The sequence below is a fragment of the Serinus canaria genome, chromosome 7 (genome assembly GCF_022539315.1).
Source record: "Serinus canaria isolate serCan28SL12 chromosome 7, serCan2020, whole genome shotgun sequence".
NCBI lineage: Eukaryota > Metazoa > Chordata > Aves > Passeriformes > Fringillidae > Serinus > Serinus canaria.
In genome coordinates, this window is record NC_066321.1 from 5,863,805 (window position 1) to 5,883,820 (window position 20,016).

General features: G+C 39.9%; 1 protein-coding gene across 1 annotated transcript in view; it reads right to left on the reverse strand.

Moving 5' to 3' along the window:
- The window catches only part of THSD7B (thrombospondin type 1 domain containing 7B), a 297,684-nt gene that overhangs the window by 155,977 nt on the left and 121,691 nt on the right, over positions 1-20,016 (reverse strand). The window contains exons 7-8 of the mRNA XM_030241847.2: positions 8,923-9,078; positions 7,156-7,353 (exon numbers count right to left, since the gene is read on the reverse strand). Coding sequence (XP_030097707.2) covers positions 7,156-7,353; positions 8,923-9,078 — 354 coding nt within the window. The remainder of the gene's footprint in view (positions 1-7,155; positions 7,354-8,922; positions 9,079-20,016) is intronic.

A 20,016-nucleotide genomic window follows, 5' to 3' on the forward strand; every position in this document is an offset into this window, starting at 1 on the left:
TATGCTTGAGTTTACCCTCACAATTCCAGCCCACAACCTTCCACCTGTCCAGCACTAGATATCTCAGCCTGTACTTTGGAGAAATATTCCTGAGAGCAAGACAGTTATTAACACACACAGCTACATTTATAGACTTTTCCATTTCTGTTGTCCTTGGCTGGTGGGCCACATGCTTGCTATAATCTTGAATGAAGTAAAACTGTTAAAGTGTGACTAAGCAGAGAAAGCTCTAGCTTTTCAGCAGCTTACCTTAAAATCAACCTGAAGCTGATCTGCTTCTTTTGCAGACATCAATTTCAGCAGAGGATTCAAAGACAGTAAATTCTCCTGAACATGGCAGTGTCTGTCCTCACATTCTTTGTGTACCAGTCCTAGAGCAAGGCACAACCTGCATTTTGAGTTTTTAAATGTTTCCAGCAGGAGACATCAAATATTTGGCATGGTACCAGCTGCTGGAAGGCAAGGCTAGATGGAGGCAACTAAATCCACTCCACCTGGCTCATTAACAACCAGCCTGCTCAAAAAGAACATCAACCTTTATGACTACAAGAAACACAGGTCCCAAAACCACTGAACAACTCACACATCATGCTTCAGGATTCCTCAAACACTCATAATACTCAGCTCTGCTACTACAGTGCAATATCCTTCTTCCTCCATGGCTGCTAAATGAGAAATATGGATCTTACCCAATTGCTAGAAAACTCTGCATGCTGCCTTTTAGGATCTGCATTTCTAAAAGTCAGGAAAACACACTGGTTTGGGATCAGCAGCTCCAGTGACAGGGTACAGTGAGATACATTCAGGAACTAAGAGGGAAGAACTTTTTTCAAACTTATTTTCAGTAAATTCAACATGGTATATCTTTTCTCCGAGAAGCACAAACAGAATTTGCAAAATAACTTTATATCATCAATCCATTGCAAAATGAAAAATCATGAACTCTACCCTGGGAAGAACTTGGCTTTGCTGAGACTGGACTCTAAGAGGTCTTTTAAAACAGGACTGGTCAGGTGGCTGCTTTCTTCGTGCCCTGAAGGAGGAAGAAAAGGATCTACCCTGTGCCCTTGGAGCCCCTTCCTCCTGCAGGATTCAGGCTCAGCTGGTGGGGATGCTCCTGGCCCTTGGGATGCTCTGCACAGAGCAGAGCAGCGACCACAGACACTCTTGGGGACCACAGGACACACTGGCACTGACCTGGAAGCACAGACAGGCAGCTGAGCACACCACTGTTCATATCCTACCCCCAAAGAGTCTTCAGCTTCTCCAAGTGCAGAGCTTCACTGTCAACCCCTGGCAGAATGTAATATTGGATCTTAAACTAACACTGCTTTGATTACCTTACTTCCCTTTACTCCTCGCTTCAATTCCAAAAGGATTTCAGTGTCTGCTCTGGCAATTGAGTTGTGTGAATAATGGATTTCTGTTTGGGCACTGAACCAAAAAAAAAAAAAAGAGAGAGAGGAAAAAAAAGGGAAAGGGAAAAGGAAGATAAAACTAATGTTTAAAGTAGAATTGAAGAGAGACTAGGGGAGGATTTAGGGAAAAAAAATTCAATGCAAGGCAAAATGTTGTTTTAATCTCAAAGAAATATTTTGCTTTTGCTAACAACCTTTTCTAAAAATATGTTGAATTCTTAATTTTGTTTAAGACTAGTTCATTTACCAAAAACAAACCCAAAACATTAATCATTTAATCTCAAAAATGCTGAAAGAAAACACTTTGTCTCTGAAATACTACTCCCCAGTTTTACAAATAAAACTGCCAGATGGAACAGAAACTCAGAAACAGATGTATTTCAATCCAAACATACTTTTTCAGTGAACTTATTAACACTGAAAAACAAAAATCCTCTTATCTTCTTGGCAAGCACCAGGTTCTAGATTCCAAGTGCCTAGAACCAAAGAGATGGCACAGGAAAATAAACCACAACTGCTGCGCTGAAGTTCCTCTCAGCAGCACTGCCAGAACCCCTCTGCCTGCAGTGTTTTATTCCTGAGCTGCCCCTTTGGCAGATGGTCCACAGCAAGGAGGTTCACCCTCCCCAGCCCTGAGTCCTGAGAGCTGCCAGATGTTATTCATTTATCAGCTGAGCCTGGGGAGGATGCACAGACACCCCCAGGCTGCCTCAGAGCTCCAGGTGAGGCAGGAGGTGCTGAGGATGGAGGTTTTGTGGCAGGTCCCAGGACCAGTCCTTCAGGTGCTACAGGGGGACAGTCAGCAGCATCCTGGGCCCCTCTGGACTCTGCTCCTCTGGCTCAGCACCTGCATCTCCCTGGCACTGCCTGAACTGTGCATAAGGAACAGAGAGATTATTCAGCACTGTTATAAATACTGTCCTTAAAATGAAAGCACCATTTATAACAAGTTTGGATTGTTTGTCCAAGCAAACTCAAGGCATCCCTGCCCATAGCAGAGGGGATTGGACTGAGATGATCTTTACAGTCCCTTCCAACTCAATCCTTTCTCTATGAATTTTAACTCCCACAAACCAAAGAAACCCTGACACCCAAGCTGACACTACAGGGAAGCAAAAACTCAGCAGCTTTTGAGCTGTGCTTAGATTTGTTAACCAGGAGTAGAGTAGAAGAGCCTGAATACAGCAAAATCACATGACCTTTGCATTAATCCCTGTTGTTGAGCTAGTAATTTTCTGATTAAAACAATTAAGCCTTTGGGTATGACTTATTTCATGTATTTGATTACTTAGATACCACGCTGTTCACTGTCTCAGAGAAATCCTCTGTGCTACTAATAGTTCTGGTAGGAATCTGAACAAGCAAGAGCAAATTAATAAATGATGACATGGGAATTCCAGTGAACTAGATTGATGACTTGTGGGTATGATTCTGAATAATAACATTTTACGACCTACTCAAGAGCACTGCTAATAGGCAAGAATTCGCTTATGGCACCGTCAGAAACATTTATAAAATGCTTGGAAAATGAATTGTTACTTTTATGAGTCATACTTGTTATTTCATGAGTTTATTGTTATAGTTGCTTTAACGTATGTGTTCTCAGGTTGTACTCCTCACCATAATGACTGCTCTGCACAAGCTGCACAACAGGCATTTCTAAAAACAAGGTCTGGTTCGACATTTGTTTTGTTTCAATCTCATTTTCTATTATCAATGCAGCCTAAAACAGATATGGGAAAATGACAATAAAACGGGTGCCCAAATTCCTCCATCAGACTGAACCCAACATGTTTATTTATTTTGTAGCACCTAAATCAAACAACTGAAATCACCTCTGAAGAACAAGTACGCCTGCCTGGACTGAAGTTCTTCCTGCTGACCCTGAGCCAAGCCCTGCTGTCTGAACGTCCCCTGACTCACACACTCAAAGTGCTTGTACCACTCACAAAGACAAAAGAAACAAAAGCTGACTTTGGTCATTCTCTTAAAAAAATGAAACACAATAAGCATTGGCTACTGCACAACTGCATTTGAAAATGAAAAAGTTTTGACCACATTCATGTTTTGTGAACTGGAAAGTTTTCAGGGAGTTCCTTTCATCTGGTCAATGCACAGTAATGTCTGTCAGTACTAATCAAGGTTGCCCAAAATCAAATTTCAGACACTTGCAGCTATCTGCCCAAGAACACATTAATTACAGGCAATTATTCAACTCCTTGTTGAACAACCAAAAACAACCGCTCTGAGAAAAACCACAAGTAATTCCTGAGGTGTCTGCAAATATAAAAAAAGAGCTTTCCAATAAAAAAAAAATCATTTTATCTGAATTATAGATCAATGTAGCCAATGACACAGGCAGTCCAATTTTTAGTACAATCATCAATTTTCCTATACTGTTCTTTTGGCTTCACAGACTTTCCCAAATATATCCATTGACCTTCACCAGCTAAACAAAAGACACCATCCTAAAAAATTTTATTTAGAAGAAGCATACAAAAGAACTCTTTTTCTATTCTATGCATTACTTGACATTGTGTTTCTACACAGTACTTAATTTAATTTGACTTATTACACTACTGCCTTTTGTTGATATAGAAGTACTCAAGGGATATGGACCAGACACTAAGAGTATCTTGCACATGTTCAGTAACTTATTAACAGAGATTAGAGACACTCCTAGGTGGGAGCAGACACCTAATAATGACAAAGTAATGAGATTACTATTGTCTTCTCATTACTCCTCATCTGTGCTAAAGTACTGCAAATCACAAATTACAGACTCCAGCTACTACATAAAACCCTGCTGTCCATAGTATGTGCTCAGTGGAACCACTTCACTATTACAAATTAACCTATTTAAGAAGCAAAAAGCCATTTCTGTACCTCTAGGCTGAGCACAAATGTTACATCACTGAACTTCATGCAAGCCCTTACACAGAGCTGTTGTTTTGACAGGGAAGCCTTCAGAGAAGCCCCACAAATCAGGGCTTGACCCAGCTGTGACTTGCTCCCAAGTTCCCCAAGGTCCAGCTCAGGCAGCAGCAGTGTGTTACCTGGGCAATCTCACCAGAAAGGATGGCTCCTTACCACAGAAAGAAAGGGCACTACAAGGGATTCAAAGGTGGGGCTTCAGCTGGTGAAACAGCCCCAGAACCCCACTCACATCTCTCATGGCATGGGCACCGTGGACAGTACATGAGAGAAGGAAAATGTGGTGACCAAAAGCTCCTTTTTAGCAAAAAGGCTCCACATAGAAAAGGCCTCCTGTGTCTGAGCCATGGAGAGCCCAGTGTTACACAGCCAAGCAGAGGTGACAAAGGACACAGGTTCAGCCACTGAGGACGGAGAAGAGAGGGAAGGACAAGAAGCCTGATGGCAAAATTTTTTGCAGCACAACTGACAGAGTCTTCTCATGAAGAGAAGTGAGCACACTTCCACTGTAGAAACACAAGGAAGGCACCACATTACAAAGTTTGGCATTTACATGAAAATGAAGGCATCTTGCTGGCAGGGATACAGAGACAACCCAAAGTACCCTAATCAACACACTCCAGGCCCAAATGAACTGTTAAGTTGATGATATACTGGACTTGGCATTTAACAGGGTCCAAAAAAAATTTTTTTTTCATCCCTTCAGGCATTCAGTAGGAATACTGAGCAATAATGCCAAGCATGGATGACAGAATGACTGGATAAATCACTGGATTTTAGAGCTGAATTCTACAACAGACGTTTAAGTAAATGAAAATAGCAGCACACAACACAGCTTTCAGCAGGGCCATTGCTTGCACAGAATACTGAGCATGTGTACAATGCTAAGCATGGACAAAGGCCTCATGCTATTTCACCTGTAAATGACACACCTCAGTTTAACATAATTCCCTTCTGACCTCCTACTGCCAACTAACCAGCTACTCCAGGTAAAACACATTAAGCAAAGCTGACACTTATTTCAACTTCTATCCAAAAAAAAAAAAAAAAAAAAAACCAGGCTACTTTTTACAAAGGAAATCTAGGAAAAAGAACATTACAGAAGGAAATAAATAAGGTTATGAACAAAGCAACTACATTAGTGAATTGCGAGAAGAAACAATTTGACTCTTTTTCCAAGTTCAACTGTAAGGACTCTTCCAGACCTCTCATACTCAATCAAGACTTCAGAAAGTCTTCAGAGTAATATTAAGCACTGATTCTAACCTGCTTGGTGAGCTCCCTTCACATTTCCAGGTGAAATCTTCTCAGTTTTAAGTGGGCCCTGCTCACATCTAGTAACAATGTTTGCCTCAGGCTGGCAGGGTGGGAAGTCTGTCCCACCATATTTGTTTTGGATCTAGAACATGCAAAGAATAATTGAAATTAAAAGTGTATTATGACTTCCAATACCTTGTTGAACAATTGAATGAAAAAGAGACACTTCAAAGGCCTGGCTTCTGAAGGATCATAGCCACAGAGAACAGTTTGATCAGAGATCAGTGAGCATCTGCCATGGAACACACTTTCTGTCCCCAGCACAAGTTGAGGCACAGAGATGGATGCTGGCACAGCTTGAAGAGTGTGAAGTACATGGTGCTCCTCAGCAATGCCAGCCTCCACCTGCACTGATCCTGCTGGCCTGAACCTACAGTAATCATCACACATCAGCAGAGACCACTCAGGCAAAATTTAGAGTGAGCTCTTTGCTCTGCTTGACATTCTAGCTGTGTCATTTTGTTAACAGTTGAAGATCTCTTTTATTACCCCCATTCTCACAAACTGACAAGAAAACCACACAGATTTAAATACATTTCAAGGGAATCCATGCTTTTCAGACAAAGGAGCCATTATTTCTTTCTGCCAGGTTCTAGTGCCTCGTAAACAACCCACTATATTAACCACTTCCCAATTAACCACTTGTTACCACCCTGAAATTGTTTCCTGTGATTGGTCTCAAGACCACGCAAAAGAGGAATTCTCCATTTCAGATACAATATCAGGCTCCAAAGTTGCACAGTTTTTCCACTTTTGAGATGATAGCACAGTCTTGCTGTGACTAAGGACTGCAAAATTGTGCTCCATGTAATTGAATCTAAAGATCTGACAACAGTGACCTTATCAAGAAATGAAACTTTTGGCTGAGGTTCAAACCATACACAAGAAATAACATCTTGCTGGCTGTTTGTAAACGTCACATAAAAATGTACTTATTCATTATTAGCATCTTGTACACTGAACACTCTGCAGGTCTCAAACTGCTGCCAAGGGAAGGATTACTCAGTACAACCATTTCATTTACATCTTAGACCTGTATTAATTCAGGCAGCACAGCCAAGCATCCCTGCTTGTGACTGTAACAGTGTTATCCCAATGAGAGAATTATTCAGACCACAGGCTAAAACCAGAGTTCTGGGAGCTGGATTGATATTCTGAATGCTCATAGAGCTGCTGACCTCAGTGAGAGACCTGATTTAGTACAAATATCCCACTTTTGTGGTAATAAGGCCAGAAACGACAACACAGAACCTGCACTGGTGAGCCATCCCCGTTAGGATAAAATGGAACAGAAGGCTCCAGGCAAAATCCTTGGTTCTACCAGCCCCAGGCTTGAAGGAGCAAAACAGTCAACTCAAAAATCTGAAAGTTTCATAAAAAATTCAGCAAGGAGCCGTTGTACATAAGCGCCAATTGCTCCGGAACAAAATGTCATTTTAGGAGGCACAAAAAACCACAGGGTTTTTAAGAGCAGAGCCCAGCTCACCTTTCCTGCTCTTGCAGACAGCCTTCAGGACACGGTGTCCAGGCCCACAGTGTCCTCGCTCAGTCACACAGGCTCCCTCTGACACCTCCCACTCGTGACACCGCGCGTCCTCACAAGGAATGGACTCCACCAAATGAGGACAGCCCGCCAGGGTGCCCACTGGATCCACCACCACCTGCCTCTGCCTCATCCTAAAGCCTGGAAAAAGCAGAGCTGGATTAACTGGACAACAGAAAAAATATTTATGCAATAATTTAGTGGCGAGAGGACTATATGGGGCATCTGGAGCTGGGGGATTTAAAGACAGGTGAACAATATTTACAAACTGGGTTGATTGGGACAGCACTGTGGGTGCCCAGGCATGCAAAATCTAACAGTGTACAAAGAATTCCAGCAACTCACATTTTTCACATTTCTTTTTCCCTTTCATCAGCATTAGATAGAAATACACATGTCAGGATATAGAAATTTACCAGCAATGCATATATTAATGTTATAACAGCATTAAGATAAAAAGAGAGGAACAGTTAAGGAACTGAACATATAAATGACATCTACATTCTGCCTGGGAATCCACTAACGAAAGGATTTGTTTTGAGACACAGCAGAACAGTTTACTAAGAAATTAGTATTCTGTTATATGAAGGCATAAGGTTTTCTGATACATAATACATATCAGACCTCTTTGAAATGACATCCTATTAAACTGGAAGATTCAAATGTAAAGTGGAAGAAAAAGGTTACAGAAATAATCATAGAATTGATTACATAATCTACCTCCTTCTGAATAAAACCAAAAGTCATGTTGCTATATACAATGCAGAACTAATACACAAGTATCTTTCAGCAAGTTCTGTTATGTAAATGACACAGAATTCTAAGAAAAAGGCAGAAAAAAACACATGCGGGTTTTTCCTCTGACAGTCTTGGAGCAGGGGCAAATAAACAGCATTAGTAGAGGCCACTTGGAAATGCTTTGGTCATGAAACAGAAAAGAAAATTAAAAATAAAACATCCCAGGGAATACAACAAATCAAACTTCCACAGTTTTCAAATGAGCAAAAAGAAATTATTCAAAACAATTTAAACATTAAATGCTTTTGCAAATATTATTATTTTTCATTATTTCACTTTTTGCTTGAAAATTTTTGACCAGTTGAAATCATTTCACATACTTAAGCAGTTTTCAGAAGAGCTTAATTTCTAAACAAAAATATCCATTCCCTGACATGCACTCCAAGAACCATCTTTGCAACTTTGAGCCTTAGGAAAGGCTCTGTGAGGAATCTCAACGTGTCACAGCAAAAAACATATACAGCTTTCAATTATAATCCAGGGCAGGCTGAATTACATTCTTCTTCCAGGAATTTAAACCAAACCCACAACAATGAGAAAAACCTCTTGGGTCCACCTGAGTCCAGATTTCAGGGCAGTGGGATCCATCCTGATACACTGCCCTAGAACCCAGGCACGCAGCAGGACTTCCAAGGGGATCAGAGACGGGCAGCCTGGCAGCTGCTGACCCAAGAGATCATCCTGCGCAAGCTCAGTGCAGAACAAAAGCACCTGAATCAGCTCGAAAAATCTTACTTTTTCTTCTCACATGAATTATGGCAAAAAGCTTTTAAAGGTCAGATTCCACTATGCACATCCAAGAGCTTCATCCTGTGTTAGATTAGGTTTTTTTAAAAACACCTTAGGCTCCCAATGTCCAGTGTGAGAGCTCTGCTTTTGCAGTCTCTCTGCAATATTGCACTCCCTGCTCACCTCTCCCTCCGTGGCGGTGCTGGCAGCTCTCAGGCAGGCAGGGACCCCACGGTGACCACGAGGACACTGCGCACTCGGCCAGGCACGGCAGGTGACACAGCTGGGAGCTGGCAGGGGCAGGACCCTGGCAAAGCTTCCCATCGACTGGTCTGGCAACTAAGGGAAAGGAAAAAAAAGGAAAAAGGAAAATCGAGGCTGTAACTCTGTCCTGCTGGCCTTAGTTTTCCAGAATGCACCAAAATCCAGGGATTTTGCAGGGTCTTATCTCCCAGGGCAAAAAGTTAATCCTGTGTTCAGAAAGGCACTTAAGAGTTTTATCTAAATCAACCATATTCAGCAAGCCTATTGAGACTATGCTTAGTGGTAATCAGGTGCTTTAAAACCAGATTGAGTGCTGATTTTCAGCAGTGCTGGAGTAACAAACCAGGATCTAATCCCCAACACTTATGGCCAAGGACAACTCTTCAGACGAGGCTGAAGAGAAAGACACCTAAGCAGGGAATCCAAAAAGCTCCCACTGGAGCTGGGAGCCAGGCAGAGGCAGGTGAGTAAAACCCAAGCACAGGGGACTCTCCCCATTCCCACGCCCTTCGGGGCACTGCCATCTCTGGATTATGGATGCAGCGTCTAGACCTTGGAATTTTTTCATCTACTTCCAATAAAACTGAGCAGAGCTCTCAGATTATTCTACACAGACACAAGCACGAAGCATCTTTCCTCTTGAAAGCAGAGACATTTACCTGAGCTGTCTGCACCCATGGATCTCCAACCCTCTTTATCCCAGAAATGAGCCATTCCCAAACCCTGCCAAGCCAAGCTCCAGTTTAGTTGATACTGACAATGGATTTGGAAAGTTGACTCTCTTTGTATTTTCATTTATCATAAGAGATTTCTAGATTCAATTAACTTCCTTCACCTTTTTATTTGGGGCAGAGAGAGGAAGGAAAAGAAAGGGAAAGAAAGACTCTTAAATCTGTCCTCTGAGTCATTATATGATATTGCATTTCAATTACATTATGGGCTGAATTTGGCTGTCTCTTTAGATAAATCAATATCAAAGCAGTCTTTCAAAAGGCAAAGGCTTGTTTGAGTTTACTTTGCCATGGCATTACCGAGACTTCATTAATTTTTATAGCTACTGAGCTTGTTTTATCCTCATTTTTATTTTTCATGTCTGTTTTTCTTTGCTTCCATGCATGGAATTGATTCTAAAAGAATTTGTAAAAACGTGCCCAACATATGAGTAATCTTTCCTTTTTCTGATATTGCACTATTTTCTTTAAAATTAAACATTTGAAGAAAAACACTTCTTTTTTTTTTTTTTAGACACAAGAATTTAATGTTCAAAACCTTGAATTCTGATTTGCACATCCTGAAGCTGAATTTAGACCTATCAGTCTGAAGTGATATTCAGACCAATATCAGTGCTTATGGTTCCAACTCATCAGAATAATAGGATTAAACAACAGTGTGATTTAATTCTAAGCTAAAAGATAATACATTGGTAAAAAAGACCATTTTCTGAGACCCTGTAAGGCCTTTGATATGTTCATTCAAAGATTAGAACAAGGTGGCATAAATCCAATTCATCTGAATGCTCACATAAAGAGACCTTTTCTAGAAACCTTGCAAGTGAAGTGACAGACAGAATGAGATAAATATTAGAGTTTTAAGGATAAGAGTATTTATTTTACCAAGAAGTCTCATGCATGGCTTAACCTACCTCTCAGCACCAAGCTTTGCAAAACTGTATCAGTTTTCTGGAAGTTCACTTGGAGAAATGAAAGGAAATAAAACTGAGTACAAATGGTCAACCCAAGGAATGAAGCCCAGTCTTGCTTTGCTCTAACTCAAGGTGTTGTTGCCAGGAATGGCTCTTCCCTCCTCACTGATTTTTAGGTTGTTTCTATACTGAATTTACTATTTAAAGGTGGAAGCCTAGATACAGCTGGATGCTTCTCCTTCTTTAAAAATCAACCAGTGCACTCAAGATGATTTTAAACTGATTTTGGATTAAAAAAATCAAGAAAAAATTGATTACAAAAAGTCAAAGGGGCTACCACCCATCCCACATTCATGGATGACTTCTCATTCTGATGGAAATCCCTGCCTTCCTCTCCCTGTCAACTACCCTCCTGCTCATCTTCCTCCCTTGAGCTGTTGCCCTATTTAATTCTAGCACTGGGAGCCCTTTTCCCAGGACCTACATCCTATTTGGCACTGGAATAAGGCTGCTTGTTTGCTCACTTCCTTACATAGTTCTTTGCATTCTATAAAAGGTAAATCAGAAAATACCATTCTGATCAAATATCCAAATACATTCCAAGTCTGTGCCAGCTTATGCTCCTCACTGTACACTGACTGCAATCCTCCAGTCAGTCTTCAGGAATAAGGCCAGAACAAAAAGCCCAAGCTTTTGGGCTTAATGATAATTAAGCTTAATGATAAATGCATATGCAATACCATCTTCTTCCAACACCTGGCAGGTATAGAGAGACACAGTTTCCACCCAGAGTGACAGGATGAACCAGCAGGGTCCTCTTTAAAACAGAATTTCATTCTTCAGCCATTTGATTAAAAACTCTGATTTCCATCTGGTTTATTTCAAAGCTTGATGTGATTTTCTACTGTCAATCTTTAATACTCTAATTTATTTTTTTTTAATTATAAAGGAATGATAAGGGGAAATTTTTCTGTGAACCTATTAAATGCAAAATTCTCACACACTGCTGCCTCCAAATGGCATGGGCAGCCTGGCTGGGGATGTCCTACTCAGGAAAAAACCTGACATTATGCCTGGGATAAATGAACAGAGCTGCCAGGAATGTCTTTAGGAATGAGCCAGCCTTCTGATTTCGTTCAATAATTGACTCTGTAGTGGCATTTTCCTGCATTCATACAGAAAAAGTGCTTTTTGTGTAATTATTTTCCTTGAAACAACCCTAGCCACGTTTTTGGAGGAAGGTAAAAGGTAGAAGCCAGGAAAGCAGAGAGTGAGAGGGGGAGGAAACATTTCTGATTCAAGTAGCAGCTTATTTATGATGCTTGTTCGTACCTTTTAAAATCCTGTGTTCTTCCCAATCTATAGAATAAACTTGAAAAAGCAATCAAGTACTAATCTGGGAGCCTCTGAAACATTGCACATTTCTATAGCTGTTATATTGAATCTATCCTTTATAAATTCAACTGCAGCTGTTCCCAGCACCAGTGTCTTGCCTGAAGTTTGAATTTTACTATTTGCTGTTATTTTCAGGTTATTGCTACCAGCAGGAGATAATAAATTGGGTTCTAAAGTGTCTTGTTTCCCTATATATTTTTACTGAGGTAATGATTTGGAGGAAGAGTGGAAGAGGAAATCAGCTTTGATATGATTATTTCCATAATGCAATTTTAAGCCAATAAATAAATTATCTTTGAATAGAGTCATGTGGACAGATACTTGCAGGCACACACACTCACACTATGTTAAAAGCAATGCTGACCAAACAGAGGCAGAAATGCATAGGATGGCATTTTGTTTGCAGGGGGTCCTGTCAAATATGGTTTTTCAGCTCCTCAGGAGGTAAATAACACTTTTTTCCTGGACTTTAACTACATTTCCCTTTTACAATGAAAACCCAAGTATTTTTCATGCTAAAACCAAAATGAGACTTTTCTAAATATCACTAATATATCTGGAATACACACAAAGATTAGCAGGTCTGCCTCTTACATATTTTAGGTAATACTCAATTCTCAAGGAAATAAATCCAAATGTTTACCATATGGCAAAACTAATCCAAATTGAAGACTGCCAGGATACAAGGCAGGTATGAGAAAGGGATGGGATATCCTTGTGAAAGCTCTTACTGCCTTTGCTGGGACTTACAAACCAAAGACACTTGGATCAATACAAAGGGAAATTACTTGAGAAAACCACAAAGGAGCAAGTTATGTTATAAAAACACCTTCATGTGTAAAACACAATAGGGGTAAACCCAGCACAACATTTGCAAGCAATTTCTCTAACCTGAAAGACATTTTTATAGCAAAAACAAAACACTGCACAAGGGAGAAGCGGTGAATGCAATCTGACCAGCCTGGAAATGGCACCAACCCCAGTCCCTTGCACATCTCCATTAAGGGCCTAATGCACCCCATGTCTGATGGAAAGGGTTCCTTTATGCTTTGAGGAAAAATCAATTAGTTTTGAAGCCACTAAGCACAAAGTTGGAGGCCTATTTTCAATTAAAATCTATTTAATAGACAAGGAACAACGTATGAATAGAAGGCTAATCACAGCATGAAAGAGGGTTAACAGTGGATTGCCAAGAGCAACAATGGCTTAATGCGTTTCAGAACAATAAAAATCCTCACAATTTTATTAAAGTGACACAGACAAAAAGTATCCCTGTGTCCTCCCTCTGCTGCTCAACAGGACTATGATCTCAGCTGGGATACTGCATTGTTTTGCTACTGCAGAACTTGTGGAGATTAACAACACTCTGCATATCTGGCAAAAATTCAGAGTGAGCACGGGGCTCCCCACCAGCAGCCACATGACTGAGCAGATCAGAGGTGACAATTCATTAAGAGTGTCCAGGAAAAACAGCAGAGGCAACAGGGTTGCTGGGATGGCAGCAAAGCCAATGATGGAAAGCAAAAAAGAATTCTGCAGGATATTTGAGCCTTTTGGCTGTTAGCCAGAAAAGGCTAAAAATCACTGGAGCAGACCACCAGAGAGGGTGAGAGAAGAAACAAGGAAAACAGGGAAGAAAACCTATGAAACAGGGAAGAAAATCCATGAAAACTTCATGAAATCCTTGTAAGAGTGTGAGATTTGCACTGCTGTGTTCAGCATTCATTCCACAGGAAGGAGAAACCTCTTCTGTGACTGGCACAACAAAAGCATCTCTGTAGATGTGCCTGGGACACCAGATGTGGCACAGGTAGCACAGAGCTAAGCTGGTGACACAGCCAGTGTGGATCCTGGGAGCAGCCAGGCTGGCCTCAGCACACAAACTTCATTTATCTCCAGTGTCTCCTGCTCCAGACACCTCTGGCTTTCCTCTCTCTCCCCAGTGTCCCAGTTTGTGGTGTAGCCTCGTGGACAGAAATCCTTTTAATTTTTCATCTCGCTCCCTGTTATTGTCTGAACACAATGCAGCTCCCCAGCCTCAGAACAGCAGCAGGACAAAATTACACAGAACAAACCATCACTGTCTGGGAGGGAATTAATCCACTTCCAGTGGCAGGAAATAATTATAAAAACACAGATGCAATTAAAATGTTAGCTTTCAAAGATAAAAGCCTGGACTAAAACCTAGAATCTCATGTGAACTAACTGGGCTACATATTATTTGCTGCATATCACAGCCAGCTAAACAAATTCAAGCATTTATAAAGTGATAACTATTCAGGGTCATAAATAGCTTATTGATTAAAAAAAAGGCCTATTTTTTCTAAGGCATCTCTTAAAAGGCTCACTTTTTTCACTGTCAAAGTCTTTTTAAACATTACTCACTTCATTTTAGTTTAATTAGTTTTAAGATATGAAAGAATTGAAAGTATAACACCTCTGAAAGACATTAGGGAAAATGGTATTTTTTTCTAAATGGATTCAAACTCAAATTTTTTAAATGCACATTTAAATACCACTGTCAAGCACTACAACAATCTGAATAAAGTCATTTCCTCTCCTGCTTCTACAGGGTTTCCCCTGAAGAAGCCAGCTGTTACATATTTATTTTTCCATTATGTGAGTTGTATCTCATAAATCTGCTCAGCATTTGGTGAGCTTACAGATCAATAACTTGGCATCCCAGCAATATAAATCTGATACAGACTTCCCTGAATATATTTCACACTTCAGAGGTGTATTTCTCATCTTTTCAAGCCAATACAGCCATCCCAGTGACAATAACTAGTTTGGGATGAGAGGGATCCTTGGGGGGGGGGAGAGGTTCCACCTGATAATCTGGTTTCTAGCTGATTCAGGTCAGCTAAGCTCCAGGCTGGATGCTCCTGTTGCTGCACCAGGAGCAGCTCAACAAAGCTTTTTTCACACCACTGCTGACCATTATTTCTCTCCCTCCTACAGTCCTAGTCAAGTTTTCTCATTACTAATATATTCTAACCTATTCCTTTTCAATTTCATAAACCAGACAAGGAAAATAGGATTTAAACATCAAAGTCCTAAAATTCTAATTTCCGTAGAGTAAATTAATCTTCTCATTCCTGCAGTTTCACCAGCATAAATTTATTAAAAAAAAAAAAAGTGTGCATTTAATATAGGGCTCACACTCCACACAGGGTTCACTCCAACAGGGCATCGTAATGTGCATCAAGTCCTAAACTCCTACAGGCAGCTTCTCTTTATCAGCACAGTCCTTTATATGCAGGATGCACATCCAATGTGCAGGATGGCAGGAGCCATAAATAACACCAACCTGCACAACCAACTTCCAGTTCCTGAAAAGTTGGACCTGGTGCTTCACAAGACCTCTGGCACCCAAGGATGGTGGCATGTTCAAGCTGGACTTTCCACTGGCATTGTCCTCTTCCCAAAACCAGAGTGTACTGAACAGATGCCAGATGCACCAGTTTGAAACACTAATCCCCCAAGAGACACAGATTGGAAGGTCATGACTGAGAGCAGAACAAAGAACTTGCAGGGAAAAAATTGTGGCACCCTCATTAGGAAACAGAGCATACAGAGCAAAGGATGTAAACCAGCACATTTTGGAGCTAAAAAAGACAATAGGGCAGAAAGAAAGGGATGAGAATAAAAAGAGAATAACATATCTATGAAAGGACTCCTCAAATTTATCTCTGTGCAAGTCCAAAGAGGCACCAATATCTGAAAAACAAAACACAATGCCAAAATATTTCCCATGTGGGAATCAAGAAGAGTCTAAAAAAATCACTCATCAGAAAAGAAAGGAATAGGCATTTTTGTCTATCAGTAGCAGGGAGAAAGTTCAATATTTTGAGGAAAACAAGAATGTATAAAAGCCATAAAATAATCATTTTGAGACTCGTAGAAGTAGGACTTAGATGAAAGAGCAGGGGACCAGTTTCAGCTTCAGACCATTTTGTGATTCTGTCAGTAAAGGGGCTTGTAAGACAAAACTACATAAGGGAATACACAGAGGGATGGATCAGAGAGTAACCATTAGACCCAAACAGGTACTTGAGGATTTTCCAAGTCCTCAGCTGTAAACAGACTAAAGGAGGTTTTGCTGCTACAGCTGGCAACACACAAGTTTATAAAAAACCAATCTGATGTAAAATGAACCAGGTGGAATTGTATCCTAAAAATAAAGCAAAAATTAGTACAGGCTGGGGAACTGCAGGGGAGCAAGCCAGGCAAGGTACTATGTCTACTAACAGGTGAGGGTTGAATGTCTCTCTAAGGAAAGAAGAATATAAATACAATAGAGACTTCTATATGAAATAGTTTTGGAGGGTAATACTAAAAACTATCCAAAAATAATGAAGGCACAACTGTGTCACATACCTGCTATTGAAATTAAAGCTCAAATAAAACTATGGAGACAAATATGATAGAGAAACTCATTAAGCAAAAAAAAATGTAAACAAAACTTTAGAACCTTGTACAGGCATGAGAATTTTATGTGGATTTTCAGATGTAATAACAAAGATTAAGAAGATAGGAACCTGCAATGATTTCTGATGAGCAGGCAATAAGAGATACATTTTATTAGCCAAATTTACTATGCAGAATAAACAATAAAGAGGATTCAAGGAAGCAAAGCCTTATTTCACAAAGGTCTTTTCAGGCCTACAATTAAAACTTAAGCAGACAGGCTCCAAAAACACCCCAAGAAAATTCTGAAAGCAAGACGTGAATTGGATCTCATTCAAAGTAAAAAAGGAAAAATGTCAAGATATATAAGGCACAAGTTTTATGAAAGAATGACAGGGAAGAGAGAACCCTAGTTAGAAAACTACAGAAAATATGGAAAGAGCAGCAATCTCAGCCACTAGAGACAGCAGGTAAGTAGTTCAGAGAAGAGAAGAAATACTTCTGGAGTATTTTATAAAGACTGTCATCTCCCAGACTACTGAGAAAGAGATTCAGTTTCCAGATAAAGCCAAAAAGCAAAATTAATTAGAAAACCAAAGGATATTCCCTAGTCTTCAGAAAAGAAAGTAAAAAAAATCCTGAGGTAGAAAAATAAATCTAGGAACTACCTATGTTTATTAACTCTTTGAACATAAATACAGACACCAGTCCCAGATTCTAAGAGAAATTTTCATTCCCATATCACTGGAATAATTTGTTGAGAGGAGAGTTGTGCTGCCAAACAAGGAGAGGTTTCATAAACAGATTTTTGCATAATATTCTTCCCTACCAGATGCCTTTTTTGTTGGTACACTGGAGATTGCTAGTTAGTGATATTTACCCAGATCAATTAAAATTTATTATGGAACAATATATTTCAGATAAAATTTCAAAAAATCCCAAACATCTTATCTCTTTTTGTAAGCCCACCTACAGAGGAGAAGAAAGCATGTGTGTCCTATGGTCTGGCTTTGAAAATAAATTAATGATGTGCATTTTTACTTTGCTTAAGAGAGTTTTCATATCAGTGAACAGACTTAATTTTAAAAAGAGGTACAAAGAAGGATGGTCACCACCATTCCTACAGTTTGTTCAGAAATGGGATTCCAGGCACAGGGATCAAGGAGTATCCAGAGCTGAAGGGCAGAAAGGGCTGTACCATAAGCAGCTCACTTGCATATTCTGTGCTACTTTTTGTGCAGAATGTGTCTCCTCTTTAAAAGCAACATCATTTCAAACATGCAGGTTTGCCACTTCCATCTCTGGAATTTCTAGATTACAACCTCTTGGTAAAAATTAAGCATTATAAATTAAAACATGTTAAAATTCAGTGAGATACTTAAAGACAGCGGGATCTCTAGAAAGGTAATCATGTCAAAGTTCAGCCTAAATTAACAAAAACCTCCCAGGTGAGGGGAGATGTGGACTTCTTGGACAGAACAGTCAGCATTGAAACCAGCACAGTCTCTTCACTTCGGGTTACCTACATTCACAGACCTCTGAACTACACAGCACTTTCCACATTCACCAATGTAAATTTAGCTGTAACAGCCTCAGAATGCAGGAATATTACCAAGCACTTCAAAGACTGCAATATCTTTTCCTTCCAAATACTCATATTAATAGTATGAACATCCTCCTCAAGGCTTACAAAACATATAACTTCACTTGGAACAAGACAAGGATTTCTTAGTGAGGTCACCTCTTGGGGGAGAAAAATATGAAATCTTATCAATGCATTTCTTAAAGTAATACCTGAGTGAGAATTTTCCATTCTCAGTATCTTCAAGTTGGAACCTTATAATCAAAATATAGAAAGATTTCAGTAGACTTAACCTTCTGAACACCTGATATATAAGGGCTCAAGGAAACAGGTGCTCCCTTTCCAAACACACATTTTAATAAAAGAAGAGATAGATGGGAAGACTAGGCAAATAAAAAATGGGAGAGACATCCTTGGGGGATAAAAGAGCTTTGAGCAGTATGTATAAACACATCACAGATGGTACCTGTCTCCAACTAGGATTCAACATATTTTATCCCAGAATGCTGCTGGAGAGACCACGGGACAAAATCTTCTTTCACATATGTCATTGGGCCCAGGTCCAAATTCTCTTTGGAAGTAACCAGAAGAATAACAACTGTGATGGATGGTAATATTCCATTAGACTTGCTTGTTTGACTCCTGAATGATCCCTTTAAGGACACTCAAGAGGTGAAGAAAGAAGAATTATTGTGCTTTTGATGGTAGCAATTAGACACTATATTTACTTCTAAGTAGAGAATTAACTTCTTCATCTTCTCATCAGTGAAAAACTGGTACAGTAAAAGATGAGATAGTGATAAACAAAAGTATTCTGCCAGTTCTGATTGCCAAAAGAAAAAAGAAAAAAAATGCAATTCCTTATTTATTCAAAGAACAAAAATTAGTCAGCTAGTAAATGAGACACACTGAATATTACTGGATGAGAAGGGATAACAGGGAAGGCCTTCCCTGTTCCATTTGCATGTCACTGTGCTGACAGTAGATGGGATTTTCACTTTCCAAACACTACTGTACATCTGCACTACTGCTTTGAAATTACAGGACTAGTTTATAACTAGTACAATTGCCCTGCACAGCTGGGTTTTTCCAGTTGACTATATGATCTTTTTTTTAAAAGATTAGAAGTGTAAATACAAGGAAGAGGTATCCCAGGGTTTGTGGGGTTTTAGTTGAGGAGAGGGCTTGAAACTTTTAAGCTGAACTGAACTTTGAGCAAGGGAAAAAATCTGCAGGTGGGTCACAGACTGGATATGCAGCACCACTCTGGTCATGAGACATGCAAATGCTCAAGGAATTCAGAGGCACTCCTCTAGTCCTCCTGAGAAATTCACAATTCTGACAAAGAATAAAGTGTGAATGAAGTCAGTTCAAGCTCTCTGCTCACCAACCTGCCTCACAGTGGCTGCAAGGAATACAGGAGTGCTCAGAAGGATTATGAAAGTCAATAAATGCTACATACCTTTTATCAACAGCACTTTTCTAACTCTGAAAGTCCACACTTGCGTGGAACAAGAGAGAGGGGTTTTGCTGGGAGAGCACAGGAGTACCAGATGTCTGGGAGAGGTGAATCAGCCACTGTGCATGGACTGAATAAAGATTAAAACAGGTCTGGTTTTCTATAACCTCATAGTCTGTGAGGGATGCTGGGACACACACTGGGCCAGGAAAATCTTGTTTCTCCTCTATAAGTAAAAAAATCTAAGATACAATATTGTGTTGTTAATATCTTACATCTCATCTCAAAAACCCATTCTGCAAGAGCACCACACTGAGTAAATAAAACAGCCTATGATGAATTATTCATTGTGAATCTGTAACTACTTATTATTCTTCTAAAGGAAATATAACTCACTTCTAGAGTCCAAAACCCTTCTGTATGCTCAAAAGTTGTGACAACATTATTTTTGCTTTCCCCTTCAAATCACAAGAAAGATTGTGTATCAACCTGAAGCAGAGGCTGAAGCCATATCCAGAATGGTGT